Source organism: Netta rufina (assembly GCF_964035555.1).
Source record: "Netta rufina genome assembly, chromosome: Z".
In the NCBI taxonomy this organism is placed as follows: Eukaryota; Metazoa; Chordata; class Aves; order Anseriformes; family Anatidae; genus Netta; species Netta rufina.
The window spans coordinates 24,097,835-24,113,213 of NC_140126.1; the positions used below are offsets into that span (position 1 = coordinate 24,097,835).

Consider the following 15,379-nt stretch of genomic DNA (forward strand, 5'->3'; position numbering starts at 1 on the left):
GGCTTGAAATGACAAACAAAGGGAGATTTCTGGGTGACGTTTCCTTAGCCTTCCAGTTTCCAAGCTAAGCCCGTCTGGAATCCATTTGATCATTATGCGCTGTAGCTAAAAAAATGTGCCTGGGAAGAAAAAAAACCATGGCATTACCAAGGAGCTTCACAGCCCTGTATGACTTGTGTAAAATGTGGAGTGGCTTTGGATTCTTTCCACTGAGAGCGCTTCTTCTTGGCTCTCAGAGACATTTCGTAGGGCATTTATTTGTTCTAAGTCTCCTTACATTTCACTTCCAGAGATTTCAGAACCTGAAGTGAATGAGAAGACATCTGGCACTCTCCTGATTAAAGCAAACCAACATGCAAACTCCTATTTCTCTCTAGTTCTAAAAGAAGTAAGAGAGATCTGGAGTCTAGATGGATTAAATTAAATGCAGTGATTATCACATGGAAGGTTCCTTCCTTCCCTGGAGTAGAACCTGCAAGCATTATGTGAATCTTACAGGTTTTAACTCTGAGGTAGGCAGAGTAACACATCCAAAACATCTATATTAGAAATAATGAAAGAATGGAGAGTACTCGGTGTCTTCCTGTTTCAATTTTTCCAGTTCCTTGTAATACGGCAGAAGATAGTAACACATTTGTAACACATAAAAGCATTATTGTATAAGAGATTTTATTTAGGGAAATGGTTTCATTAATGGAAATGAAAAATGAGCGAAGCAAAATACAAATGAAGTTTACCATGTCTTGGAGAGATCTGGAGACCTAAGAGATCATACAGTTGTGTGTACCATATGTGTAGATTATAACAAAATACTTTATTGTTAGGTCAGACAATGCTGGAGAAGGGAAAGGACCCTCAATATTTTTCATAGATGTGAAAAAAAGAAAAATAGTGTATTGCACAAGGATGGCCTCTGACAATACCAGGAGTTGAATACATACACTTAGGAAAGCTGTGGAGTACAAGAAGGGACTTTCAGATCAGCTTAGCAAAAAACTAGAACAGATCTGAGCTGGCTTTCCCTCCACACAGCAGAGCTGTTCCTGGTACTATACTTTTGCAGCAGCAGCTGCTGTGTAACCCAGCACATTTTTCTTCGCAATTTTCTTCATTTGTGTCTATCCCCAAAATCAGTGAATGAACACTTCACCAAATATAGGGAAGGGGGTGCAATGAGGCTCCGTAGTGCTTCTCTTTGCTCTCCCAGTGTGGCTGTATTATTTCCCTTGAAAATGAAAAGTACGAGAAAGCAGCAGTAGAGTGTATCACCGCTTGATGGCACCAAACAAATTTGAAAGACCATTAAAATAAAGAAAAAAAGCTGGGAAGTAACTCAGCTTTTCTGCAGTGTGGGAGAGCAGCAATAGGTCATGCTTGCTGGTTCAGTAGAGCACTCTGTAAGGCACTCTCAGCATCTGATAAACTTTACCGTTGTTCAGTTTCTTTTACACAGCATGAGTACTTCAGCACTGCTGTAAATAATCATCAGTGGGGCCTTTTGCAGGGAATTAGTAAACTAGGAATGCATTCTTAGCCTGATACGCAGGTCAGTTTGTGGGCAAGTGTGTGCACTTGCTTGCCTAAAAATGTTCTGGTCGCCTTGTACTAAGGCTGTATGCTCATTGTATCTCTTCTACATTGTAATAGTAATCATTTTACAGATATGAAATGATGAAAATCAAGTTCCTGCTATGGACCATTGAAGCATTTTCCAAAATAAGGGTAATTCTAGTACCATTGCACCATGTGCTATTATATTCACAATGCCCTTGGTATTGCAGTTTCTGCTTGTCTTATAAATATTCTTCTTCCCGTTCTCTATGGGGACAGAGGTTTTCTGGTCAGTGACAAGGAGGATCACCATATCGATTGTTCAGCTGTTAACATTGAAGTGTAGCAACAGTGAGCTCCCCTAATACTGTTACAGCTGTTTCTCCTTGTCTCTTCTCAATCCATTATAAGAATCTTGTTCTCAGGTTTTTATTAGTTCTCAGAAAAATGAGTTTCAGCAGCAGACATCTGCAAGATAACCTCCTGGTCTTTCTATTAAAAACACCGCAATTGCTAGAGGCTTCCTTTATTTAATTCAGTCTGAATCTTCTGCTTTCTGTAATTTTAGCTTCCTTCTGTCTTTTCATCTGTCTCTGAACATATTGCTTTGCTTAATTATATCCTGTTTTGTGTTTCATGGAGAAGGAGGAAGACATTAATGCTTGTCAAAATGACCAGCGATCTCCTCCTTTCCCTGATTCTGTTTCAAATAAAAATGTCTGCCACAACATTTGGTTAGTTTGCCTAGGTTAGCTGTAAAAACAGATACTCTATTGGCTTCTCTTCTCAGCCAGCAGAAGAGAGACAGATCTCATCACAGCATTATATGGATCAGAAACAATTAAAGATGGAAGCGTTCCTGTTTCTTTATGACTTCCAATTCTCCTTCTACCACATCACGGATTAATGGAAGTGTGTAGTGCTGAGGGAGTGCATGTGTGCACATATATTGGATTCTTATTGACATGGAGATAGAGCAATTTTGGCACTAGTTCCCTCTCTTCATTCCTATGCAACTGTTTTGTAATGAATTATTAGAATTAACTAGAAAACTCTCTGGCTGAGAAGCTGTTTGCTTTTGTTTGAGTAGTACCCAGTACATCGGAGATGTAGTCCAAGAATAAGGATCTTAACAGTAACATGCAATAATTATGTGACAAGTAATGATAGTAATGATGGATCCTGTGATTGTGTGCATGCGTGCATATGAACAAGTGCCCACTCTCTTCCAGGCCTTAAAAGCTCATGTGAAGACTTCTTTAAAAAGTTAGTACAATACATGTCTGAATTCTGTGCATATCATTGCCAGAAACTCGTGGTGACCAAGGATCAGTTTCATGATGTTTCTTAGACCTCATCACATCCCTCTTAGACCTTTTACTGTCCAAGTGCAATTTAAGTCGGGAACCTAGAAGCCTTTCCCATTATGGTAGGCTGTATCACTCCCAGGGTGCATGAGATGCTGAGTGCTCTCTCTCTGGTGTACTCAAGAGAATAAATAATGCATTTGCTTAAAGGTGAATACTCAAACCCATTACAATCTTTTTTTTTTTTTTTTTTTTTTTTTAATGTTTTCTTCCCTCCTGTGTAACGAATTTGTAGAAAGGATGCCAAAGATTATATCAAAGGAAAGGCCTAAGTCTTTGAGAGCATCAGTGTAACATTTTTTTAAGATTGTTTTTTCCACTTCTGAAACAATATTAACCATTTAATGAAGCAACTTTAAAAGATCCTGGTGGCTTTGTTGCTGGGTACCGGTGTTGCACTCTGACCCATCTTAAATGGCTGGTGAAACAGTCTGTAGCAATTAGATGATTGTTTCATCAAAATATGATTAAATTCAAATGCCTGTAATTGATGCTTCCTGTAAGCGTTATTGAAACAGGACTTTAATGAAAGCAAATATATATTCTTGCTGTTCCCAGTATTTGAATTCCAGAGGGAAGAAAATGGAAAGCAATTAGAGCAAGAAAATGGATGTTCATAATTTAATATTCAAAGCATGCTTTTCTTTTTCCCTTAAATTCTAATTTAAGGGAGAGGTTTTATGTGCTGCTTAAAGAGTAGTGTATTTAGACTTCATGTAGTTGTATAGCTCTGCTTTTGGCACTGAAGTCTTCTGGACGCGGAAGACTCGAATGCTTTTCCAAGCTTGGCGATCTGTGTAGCCCTTAGCCATGGGATACAATATGCAGAGATTCACTGGGGGGGAAAAAGAGAGTTGGTGGCCACGTTAATCTGATAAATGTTCTGGAAAGCATGCTCACTCAGATGGAAGAGCCAACCCTGCCTCTAAATGGTGCTGCAGCTTGGCTTGAGGCTGCAAGCATCTGCACATGAGCCCAGCTCAGTCATCTACGTTTTCTACAGGAAGTGGCACTCAGCGCTGTGCTGGGTACTGAGCCTGCTTTTCATGCATACGATTTGAACTGAGAAAGGTTGCATGTATCTACTGGCGCTGGGGTGTGAAATTCAGCACAGGATCAAGGCCGCAGTTCCTACCATTGGATTCTTAATTGCTTTTTGAGTCTTTGCCAAAGATAAAGCTCCATATGCTTTTAGTCACTTCTTTTCCAAATACAAAGCAAAGTGTATATGGCTAAATAAGGACAAAACAAAAGAGGCTGAACTTCAAGTATTTAATTTTACAAATTGGTTAAGCAGTAGAGTAGGTTGCCTAGGAACACTGCTGAAGCCATGACATGAGGTGTCTCAGAGCTAATTAAAAAAATGTCCATGAGGAACAACGCTAGTGCAGCTGATGCAGGGGGCAGGGGAAGGGTCTCCAGCAGAGTTTCCCAGTGCGTGAGGCATACCTCACTGTTGAAGCATTTCTAAATACAAATGAAGCCTGCAGCAGTCTGAGGAGGCAGAGGCACAGTGAATTCTTAAGTGTTTCAAAAGAAGCATGAGTTAAAGTGTTGGGGAGATACCAGACTACACAGGCTGTGAAGGTTCAAACGCAGCAGTATTTTGATGTAATTCTGACACTTGCTGATGTTGTAAGTCATGGAGCAGTGTTGCTTGTTGAAGAGGCCAGCAACAATACAATGTTACATGATGAGGGCAAGGTTAAAGAGTACTACAGTGTTTATAGCAATCTCAGTTGCCTTTATAAATTATACCAAGCTATTATTGTATCATATTCATCAGGGGAAAAGCAGTAGGCTTTCTGGAAAGTGAGTTTAAAATATTTTGCATTTGTGAAAAGGTCATATTCTCTCATCCTACACGCTATTAAAGTATATCAGAGTTTTGTTTCTTTTACTGAAAGGGCTATCTAGTGCTCTTTGGAGAGCAATAATTGACTGACTGTAAAGTGAAATACAGATATATGTATGAGATCATGAAGGGCAGAGGTACTGAAACACAAAATGTTGCTCGTAGATTTTTTTTCCTGTGAGAACAGTGTGTTGTAACCGAGTCCTGGACTTTTATTTTCCTTTAGGTTTCGGCATAGTCCAAATTGCTGGTACTTGAGAGATTGGACCATCCACAGTTGGATCAGACAGTGCTTAAAATATGGTGCACAAGACAAAGCCTTATACACATTAAAAAACAAGGTAAGTTTCTACAAGGAAAAGCAATGACTATATTTGATCGGGTCTGTGAGGCAAGTGTGGCCTACCTGAAACCTATATTACAGCCAGGTATGGATATTGCAGTTTTTATGTTCAGATATTTCATTGTCAAAACAAAAATTGATGTTTGACCTGAATTTCAGCTACAACTGAAAAATTTAAGTTTTATGTCCCTTCTTCTCTCTTGAAGGTTTTTGTTTTTAAATAGTGCTGGCATCAAAGCCTGCTAAATACAGGAGGGACATAAAAATCCCAATAGGCAGTGCCTCTCCTGGTCCCAAAGACCCAGGTAAAATGTAAAACAAATCCAGTACATTGAAAGTTAATAGGCCAACATCACAGGAGCAGAGTTAATAAACTTCTTAAATTGCCTGACTAACTGTCATATTGCACCAGTGTGAAATGCCATGGTACTGATCTTTCTCATACCTGCAGAACTATGCTTTGGAAGATCTGAACAGCAAATTTTCACATTCATTTTTTGTTCTCTCTTCAGGTTCAGTATGGAATTTTCCCAGATAATTTTACATTCAATATTTTGTTGGATTGTTTTTTAAAGCAGAAGAAATATGAAGGTAAGAAAATATATAGCTACTCTGCCTCCCCATATGTGTGCTATTAAATCCACAGAGCCTTTCTTTGAATTAAAAACTTCTAGCCATATTTTCTGTGGTCACCTTGAAACCACACTTTCTTTCCTTATGTAAACTACTTTTCTACATATTTATATATCCCTCTTGTTGTGATCTTATTCGTTGTATAATTTTGAAATACGCAATTCAGAGTATTTCTACCATGATTAATCCCATTCCAAATGTAAGCTATCTTCTCCAACTTTCAGATTTCCAATTTACATGTTAACATTATGTTTGAAGTTACTAGTGAGAATTTGGTATGTTGTATAGCTTCTTGAATGGTTTACATCTAATCTGAGCTGTTTGTCTAGACTTCTATCTGTCACTGAAGAGAGACAGCTGTGTTGAATGGCCATGTTGAGGTGCCTTTCACTGTTGACTGTTAAAGTGCTGAGAAGAATAATCCTCTCATGTTTGATGACAAATATTTAAGGTTTTCATTTCACTGCAGGTTTTCTGGTACTGTAGACTTGCAGTGAGCTTTTCTTTGCATAAACCTGCAAAACAAATGACAGAGAAAATAGAGTTGTAGAAGGACTTGTCTGTAGCTTTTGTCATGAAAGTATTGCTAAATGGCAAGTTAATACTTATTTTATTTTGAGAGGCCCCCATCTGTGAATTCCTCATTATTACATCCATACTTCTTTTCTCTGACAGGCTCAAGGCCTTCTATTTAACAAACTGGCCTTCCTGACAGGGAGTGTCACTGCAACTCTCTGTGGAGCTTCTCGAGAACACTGTTTGCTGAATACAGTGAATGCTATGGGTGATCTGTGACAACATTTCTTCTCCATTGTACTATACTGTCACCTTGAGGGCAGTTAGTTTTAGCCAGCTTTCTCTTGCTTGTAATCAAAACACAAGAACAAATTTTAAAAGTTTTTTTTTTTTTTTAAATGTTAATGATTGAAGGGCTGAGCAAAGAAGAGGCTATTGAAGTCAGAAAGCATTGAGCTAAGATGAGTTTAAAAAGCTTCTTTGTTGTTGTCTCATGTAATTCAATCAACTCTTCCTTCTTCTCATAGCATGTTAGTATAACCCAAATGGGTAAGACTAATTTTCTACTGCTAGTCATAAGAAATCTTTAACTTTCTCCATAGCTACTTCAAAATGTACTGCAACAGTAAAGCATCATTGAGCACCAGCGGATGCAAAAGAAAGGACATGTGAAAATTTCCACTGACTAATTATGTATCTATTTCCACCGTAGATGCTCTGTCAGTAGTAACAGAGATCATGCTGCAAGAAAGTTTTGATGAATTCTCAACACAGCTTCTATCTCTTTATGTTTTATACCAGTACCTGGCAACCAAGTCTGAACATACGGTAAGCTGATCATACTCAAAAATGATACTTAGAGCTTCTCTTTCCAAGTATTGTGTTGCAGTCAGCTGGGCATTCAGTTGTGAATGTATTTATTTACCCTAAGTTTACCTAAAAATTGAAGTGCTCCAAGTTTTTTCATTGTTTTGAAAACTACAGAAGAAAGGAGAGAAAAAAAAAAAAAAAGCAACAGAAGATGAAAGCCAGCAAATAACTTGTCATCATTTTTAGTAGCTCCTTTCTCTGAAAGGGAGAGTGTGTCAGGATTTTCAGTTGTGGCGTATGTCCACTTCAATGGTATTGCTTGCCATTATAACTTGGTAAAGTTGATGCTTCAGAAGTACAAAAGATTTTCACTAGAAATTTCACTACCCCATTTGGCTTTGTTTCTGCTAATTTTTTGAAATATTTAAAAATAAAATCGCTCCTGTCTTCAGAGTGGGTTAGGCTTTCCTATTCATATCTGTCTTGTTTAAGGCCAACATGACAATTCAGGTTCTTGGAAATGGCACTATTCTACCTTCTCATCCACAAAAAGTACTAGAAACCTCCATTTGTCTTAAATAAAACATATTCTAAAACGTTAAGGCCAGTGCCTTAAGATTTTAATCAATTGACTTGTAATTTCAGTTTTCACTATAGAAACCGTGCATTTGATCTTCTCTCCTCCATTTCTCAAGTATACTTCATCACTTATATATGAAAAGCAGAGGGACTAAAATCTGTTTTTTCCCATTGTGTTTGTCTATGTTTGTGTCCTTACTGCAAAGACAGGCACTTGCCGATATGTGTAATATGTTATGAAAGCAGAATATGGAAGCAAGGGTGGTATGGACATACAACACATTTAAAAGACAAGCCTATTTATACAGCTGTGATGTATTTAATATGCATTTTGAAATAACCCCATTCAAGGTCTGCAATAAGCCATATTTTTATATGTATGCACCAAACAGAGTACCATTCAACACCTTGTAATGCTCAGTACCATTTTCCTGTGGCTAATTTAGAAATGGCTGTAGACAGAAAATCCCTGTTCCTTCTTTCCAAGATGCAAGACAAGTCAGCCAGCGTCCTGTTGCAGACAGGGCCTTGACCACCATAGCTTAGGGTCCAGCAGCCTGCCAAAATGTTTTTTAACTTTGAGGACTGAATCATGGACTATCTGACTGTACTAGTCCCTAGCACAGGTGATAGAGAACTTCCATATTTCTGCTGCTGTAAGCACTGCTGAGCCAGACTGACTGGTCTTGGCTCTCCCCAGAAAGTATCCTCCTTGACTGTTGCAAACAATCAGTGTGATTGCCATCTTCCAATGCAAAGGCATTAATGTTAAGCGCTTGCAGCTTCTCCAGCTCGTGAAGCCAAATGGGACAGTTCCCAAAAGAAAGTAGACCTTTAAAGCCCCGTTTTTCCAGTTTCATCTGATTTTCTCGTAACATTCACCAGGAATGCTGAATTCAACAAGAAACAGACCTATCCCTTTGCATGCCTTTCCTGGGTCAGGCAAATAGCTTATGTGCTTGTTAGGTGATGGTGTTTTATGTTGGATGATTATATGCAAATTCACATAGCACCTGAAGGGAGACACAGAAATTACCACACCTTGAAAAGATGACTCCTTCCATTAAACCAGGGAACTTCTTTTCAAAAAGTTTCTGCCTTTCACTAGCGGTATTTGTTCCAGGTTTTAAGGTAATAACAAGGTGCTTAAAGTACCCTGCAACAAAATCTGTGTATTAGAGAAGCAGACTTCCTCCAGTCTACTGTCTTTTATGTCTTCCCCAGTTTCTTCACAAGGGGAGTTGTTCAGCTTCTTTCATTTGCTGAGAAAAGATGTGTATCCTTGAAGTCTCTACTTCTCTGGCCTTGTATTGTACTATCCCACAGCAAAGTAAAATTTACACCACTCTTGTGGTTTTAATGTCCTTCCTTACTGGGTCCCCTTCTCTAGCTTTCACTGGTGGTCAGATCTATCACTGGGACTTGAAGCAGCCCATAGCAGCGTATTCTCTCTGCATTTTTTATTCTAGTGTAGGATAGTGGAGAATGCATCTTACCACCTGCTTAAAAGAAAGGACTGCTCCAGTACGGACGCCACATAGTTTTGTTTTCTGACATTTTACTGTCTTCTGGAAAAAGGTGTTCTTTATTATAAATATACTGTTCTTCAGGTTGTGTGTACTGTAACTCTGAACAATGGACATGTTTAATGATTCTGTACTTTGCTAGTAAGATGTGATGAAGGCCACGTGCTGCCTTTGGTTACTGCAGTATTTTTGTTTGTGTTTGTCAAGGAACATGTACTTAGTTTACATCTTAGTTTAAATTATTTGCAGTGGGAAGAGGAGAGAAATCTCGGTGCATCACTGCTGCTTACAGGACTAAAGCAAACAAACACTGTGGGATTTAGCTCCCAGCTGTATGGTTACGCATTTCTTGGTAAGTTTTACTCATGGTTGTTATTTTCCCTCTTATTGCTGCTGGATGAAATAAATTTGTGCCCTTGCTTTATTAAAATGTAATCAATGAAAAGAGTAAACAAAAGGAGAAAGAGTGGAAGAAACACTTTCAGAGTTAAGACTGAATGAAGGAAAACATTCTTAGAGAGCAGTAGGGTTTGTTTGTGTGTGGACCAACACATTTTCCTGATAAAATCCCTCAAGACAGAGTTTTGTAGAACGAATCTATGGTAATAGACAATGTGTTCTTTTTCTAGTTAGAGTTTATTAACTTCTTAAGATAATCTTTACATACCAAGAATTACAGAGACTGCACGCTGAAAAACACTATGTTTAGAACATTTACTACTCACTGTAACATTAATATTTCTGTTGTGAATAGCAGATAGCAGCATCTATATCTTATATCTTTTAAGAAGCCTTCATCAATAATGATATGCTGTATTATTTAAAGAGCGGTTAGATCAGAGTACATCCAGAACAGGAGGGAAGGGGATTAGGAGGTGGGGAAGAAGGGATAAGCAATTCTTGAATTTCCTGCAACCTTTATGGGAATATAGTCTAGAAGGTTTTGTCTTTCTCTGTAAAATGATTATTTAATTTAGAGTAATCATTTAATTTAAAAATTTTCATTATGTTTTCAATTGTTCCAATACAGCATTATCTTTTATTCTAGAATTTATTCAGGATAATAAGAGGACACATTCTTAAAATGTGACTTCAGAATACAATGGATAGTGACAGAGTTAGGATGCTGATTCTGATTTATCATGACTGTAAAATGAAAACCTCGTTTTCATTGACAAAAGAGGATAAACATTAAAATCAATTGGAAACCTGAATTTCAGTGGAGCTATTTGTTATCAAGCGGAGATACTGATACAGATAGGGAATTCGCTGTACAATTGGCATTCAGTTTGGTATAGGTTTTGTGTCATAAAGATGGGTTGAGTAGAGGCTGTATTTCACAAATGTACTCACTGTTTGTGAGCAGTAGTACTTGTTCCATGACATTGACATTGAGTAGATCAAAAGCTATTTGCTGTTATGTCACATATTCCACAGTCTTGCCAGCACTAATGGAACCAACCTCTGAAAGAGTGAAAGATGTCTTCAGGCACAGAGTGGCCTAACGCACCTTAGCTATTTTAATTTGTCCATAGTCCATAAGCTTTGTGCAGTTGCGACATTGCTTTTCCTAAAGTGTTCTTTTCCCTGTGGTGAAGAGTAAGGTGTGTTTTCACAGTTTGCATTCTTAGAGCCAGAGTTTAAATTAAAGTGAGACTTGGATGGATAACTCTTAAAAGCTACACTGAAGTGTGTTTTTTTTAATGTTGGCAATGACAAAATCAAGAGCTTAGAGTGACAGTCATAGCACATTAATACTCACCAACTAAAACGTCATGTATGTTTTCCCCATTATGTAGAACAGAAGTTTTGTAGTCTTTACTGTCACCCTCAGAAGAAAAGCTAGGTTGTCAGTGGTGCTATGCATCATAGGTCCTGCTAGAGTCATGAAGACCTTGGTGCACAGGGTGCTCCAAATTGAGAACCAGAATTCCATTTTTGCAGGTCTCCCATCTTTTCTTTAAGGAAGTTCCAACTAGAAATAAGAATAATGAGCTGTACAGTTAAGTAGAGCATATGCTTTAAGTCTCATATGATCTGGCCTTGGTACATGTGTGAGCAGACCCTAAACACCATGGGTGTGAGTCCTGCCTCTCACATTTAGCACACAGATACTGCACTGTGAGTCCATGAACACTAAACAATTACTTGTCTGAGATCTTCAGAGATGCTGACACTGTGCCGGACAACCAGGAAGCTTGGCCATTTTTCCACTTTTCTCTATGGGCAAAATGTACGGATGAGGGGGAGAAAATGGGGAGGAACAATAAACAAACAGGGACAAACGGGTAAGAGTCCTGAAGCTGGCAAAAAGAAGGCTCTTTAACAAAACAAGAAAACAATTCTGTCACAGCAGCTTTGTGTCTTTATTTACCACAGAAGCCTGGAAACTTGCTTTCACTTAGAGAACAGAACCAATCCTTACAGGTTACCTTAGAACTCGAGTGTTCAATTACTAAACTTTAAGTATTGTTTTATCACAGGGAAAGTGGAGATGAATAAAGGTTTAAGAGCTGTTTACAACCTAATGCCGCTGATGTGGACACCTGGATACTTGAATAGAGCCTTGCAAGTGATGGAGAATGTGGCTTCATTGCCAGGAGACATCAAAATCTGCAAAGAAGCAGTAAGTCTGAAGACTATAACCTGTGTAACACAAGCAATTCCACACTAGCCAAACTTCAGTAAAACCTATAAATTACTTGTCTTGCTAATGGGAAGATAGGAGACCTTTACAACCCTAGTAATGTTTCAGAGGTCTCTGGAAGACAGGAGGGGAAGTAACATTTAGAGCAGAAGCATGGCTTCAGTTAACAAGCCAGCAAAGATGTCTATTGGCATGTCCTTGGGAGCGAGTGTCTACTGTTGCCACAAGCCATTTATGTTTTATGCCGCATGCCCCCCCCAGGTACTTACCCAGCTCTCTCAGAGGCATACCTGAAGATGAAATGTCACATCTTGTACCTCTCCTGGCTAATTCCGTGTGTCCGTTCATGTGGAATCATGTCCTGAGTGATACTGGTCCAGAAATAGGGCAGGGTGATTTCTAGAAGGGTTGTAATGCCTGTGATAGGAAGGATAAATGGATTTGGTCTGTTTGTGAGGTCAGCTCTTATGAATGGACTTTATTATAAGGAGTGCTGTGGGGGCTTCACGCTGCTCCTGGAACCAGCCAGCTTGGGTGGAATAATTCAGGAAACTACATGGTGTGGTGCATAAAAACAGCACTGAGGGGCTTTCTGGTGTTTTTTCTTGATGTACAAAGGCCAGGTCACTGCTGAGCAAGTGAACAAGCTTGCTTGTGAACAAGCAAGTTTTGGTGTGTGGAATTGTCTGAGAAACTCTCCAGATAAGAGTTCATGTATCTTCAAGCACACAGTAATGATTTCATTGATTATTTAATCCTGTTTCAGTATTGGTAGTTTAAGGATTACATTTCAGTGCCAAGAATGTTATTTTGAGTAAAGGTAATTTTTATTTCTTTAGCATTATATATACTTAACACTAAGAAAATGAAACCAGTAGGTATCAAGAGCCCTGTTGCTTGTGGAAAATGTCATGGATTCAAAGGTTACACTGTTACTTCATTCAACTGATAAACATTAAGGATAAGGGTTCAGAGAAGGGTAACAGCTCTTTACATGTGTAAAGGCTGAATTTTAAAATGCAGGAAGCCTGTATCCAGTAATTTCAGTTATAGCAATCTTCATAGTACTAAAACAGCAGCAGCATCCATATAGCAATTCCATCTTTCATTGTATCGTATCATCATTGTTTAATTATACATAAAGAAATAGTTTACCAAGTCCCTTAGTGATGCTAATGCATTCTTTTGCTACAACTGCAGTTAGGAGAAGGTGGTTGTCTTGGTACCTCTCAAGAGAAAAACATGCAGAGAACAAGGGTATCACAGAGGTTAAAAATAAACATTTACCAACATATCATTATTATATGTATACCAACATACGTATTACTATATGCCCACATTTCCATTTTTCCTGTTAAATTACCCAGCTAATAACAGGAATGAATGTTCTTGTTGTTGAACAGGTAATTTTCTTTATTTTCACCAAAGGGGAATCAAGATGATCTATTAAAGATTATATGCTTTGAACGTTTGATGGTAACGTCTTATTTAGATGTATCTGTGATTGTATATCACGCTAGTGCTATTATCACAGTGGCTACCATTTAGCATTAATATTTATGACTAGATATAAGGCTAAGAGCAGATGATAGTCTAATGCCTGAGATATCCACAAACATCTGGATGTATACATCACCAGAGGCAGGGAGTTTTACTGTTGATGGAGGCTGACAGAGTTCTTCTGTTGCAGGGACTTTAAAATGGCCAGCCTCAAAAGTCCAAAATACAATACATAGTTCTTCCAAGAATTAGTCAATTTGCTTTTAGAATTTGGTTTTCTCTTTATCATACAGAGCAGTCATCTTGAACTACGGAGTAACTCAAAAAGCTGTTTGTAGATGCAACAGCAGTATTACTCAGATTGTATTTCCAAACTGTTTATGCTAACAGTAACAAATGTGATTGTTCAGGTTGATGTTCTGGAGACCATTTTGCAGTCTGTCCTTGAACCAAAACCTGGTCCAGAATCATCTGAAGAAACCAAGGAATCAGAGCAAAAGTCACAACGTGCAGAAACAGAAGAAACAGAAGAAACAGAGCAGTCTAAAGTACCAGAATACTACAGCCGATTCAAGGTAGGCGATTTTCATTTATGTAAATATTCTAAGTTGTAATAGATCTCCATAGTAAATACTAGAAAATAAATACGCTTATTATAGCTAGTAGACTAGCACCCGTTCAGTGCATCAGGAGTCTACCTGGCATTTCTGAAACTGTTGTCACCTTATATTTTCACTTACTCAAACAGGAAGCAACCTTCAAAAAAATAAGTGCTCAAGGCCACTTGTCTTTTGAATGTCTGCTGGGATTTTGTCTTCACTTTTCATACATCAGAATGATAAATCCAAATGCTGTTTGCAAAAGTGGCCTGTCATTAGAGAGCCATTATCTGACCTTGTGTGGGTTCTTGCTCATTAAAGTAAATTGTACTGGGGTTGAGACAATACTGAATTTATTGTCCATTTGTATATGTTAGGATTAGTAGGAAAGTTGCATCCTATACTTCCAGTCTGTGGAATTAAGTAAGGCTTCCCTTTTATCTCAAGTTTGTCACACTGATGCTAACAGTATAAAACACGAAACAGTTGTTCCTTAGGGCATAGCTATATGGTGATTGAATTTTATCTCATAATCTCATAATCATTTATCTCATAGCTAAGTAACAAGCCCATTTTATGTGATCATTTCTGATTTGTGCTGTGGTAAAATTCAAATACCCCTGGTTAGAGCTAATTTGGCCTGTAGTTCCAGGCTGTCATGGCCTTGAACAGTCCTGGATTAGGAGACATTTCCTCTCAGAAAGAGCAGTCAGGCATTGGAACAGGTTGCCCAGGGAAGCGGTGGCATCACCGTCCCTGGGGGTGTTCAAGGAAGGGTTGGACGTGGTGCTTAGGGACATGGTTTAGTGGGTGACATTGGTAGTAGGGTGATGGTTGGACCAGGTGGTCTTGGAGGTCTTTTCCAACCATAATGATCCTGTGATTTGGTCCAGGCGTACAATTCCTGTTTCAAACTGTAGCTTGTTCAGCTTTTGTGTGTGTTCCTGGACTTTATGTCTAATGCAGACCTTCAGAACAGCCATTTGTACGTGAAAAAGCTGTGGCAGCATGACTAACAACTGTGATGTGTGAGAGGCAGTATGTTCTTTACTTCCAAGAAGCAGGACTTGAGGGCATTTGGCTCTTTCCAGAAAACGAAAAAAAAAAAAGCCTTTAGAGCTGTAATTTAGACTGTGTGTCTGACACTGTCACTCATATTGTAATTACCTGTTTTTAGATACCATGAACTGAGGCCTACAACTTAGTACAGTGTTCCTGGGGTAATTCTTTCCATCAATATAAATGACTGGTGAGCAAGCATTTCATCACATAAATGCTGGGGAACACTGTCTTGGAAAGCAGTGTACCTCCTCTGAATGCAGAGCCCTGGAGACTGCATATAAAAATTACTGACTTTGCCATTTAAGAATATGCCCTTCTGGTACCAGCAGGACAGAGAGACTGCTGCTTTCCTAAATTAGCTTCAGTAACATATTACAGCAGAGCAGGGAAG

At 38.6% G+C, this 15,379-nt stretch overlaps 1 protein-coding gene across 1 annotated transcript in view; it reads left to right on the forward strand.

Moving 5' to 3' along the window:
• MRPS27 (mitochondrial ribosomal protein S27) overlaps positions 1-15,379 on the forward strand; it is a 45,204-nt gene that overhangs the window by 27,624 nt on the left and 2,201 nt on the right. Inside the window, exons 5-10 of the mRNA XM_084305042.1 lie at positions 5,000-5,114; positions 5,629-5,707; positions 6,978-7,093; positions 9,430-9,532; positions 11,664-11,806; positions 13,738-13,902. Of these exons, the coding sequence (XP_084161168.1) occupies positions 5,000-5,114; positions 5,629-5,707; positions 6,978-7,093; positions 9,430-9,532; positions 11,664-11,806; positions 13,738-13,902 (721 nt within the window). The remainder of the gene's footprint in view (positions 1-4,999; positions 5,115-5,628; positions 5,708-6,977; positions 7,094-9,429; positions 9,533-11,663; positions 11,807-13,737; positions 13,903-15,379) is intronic.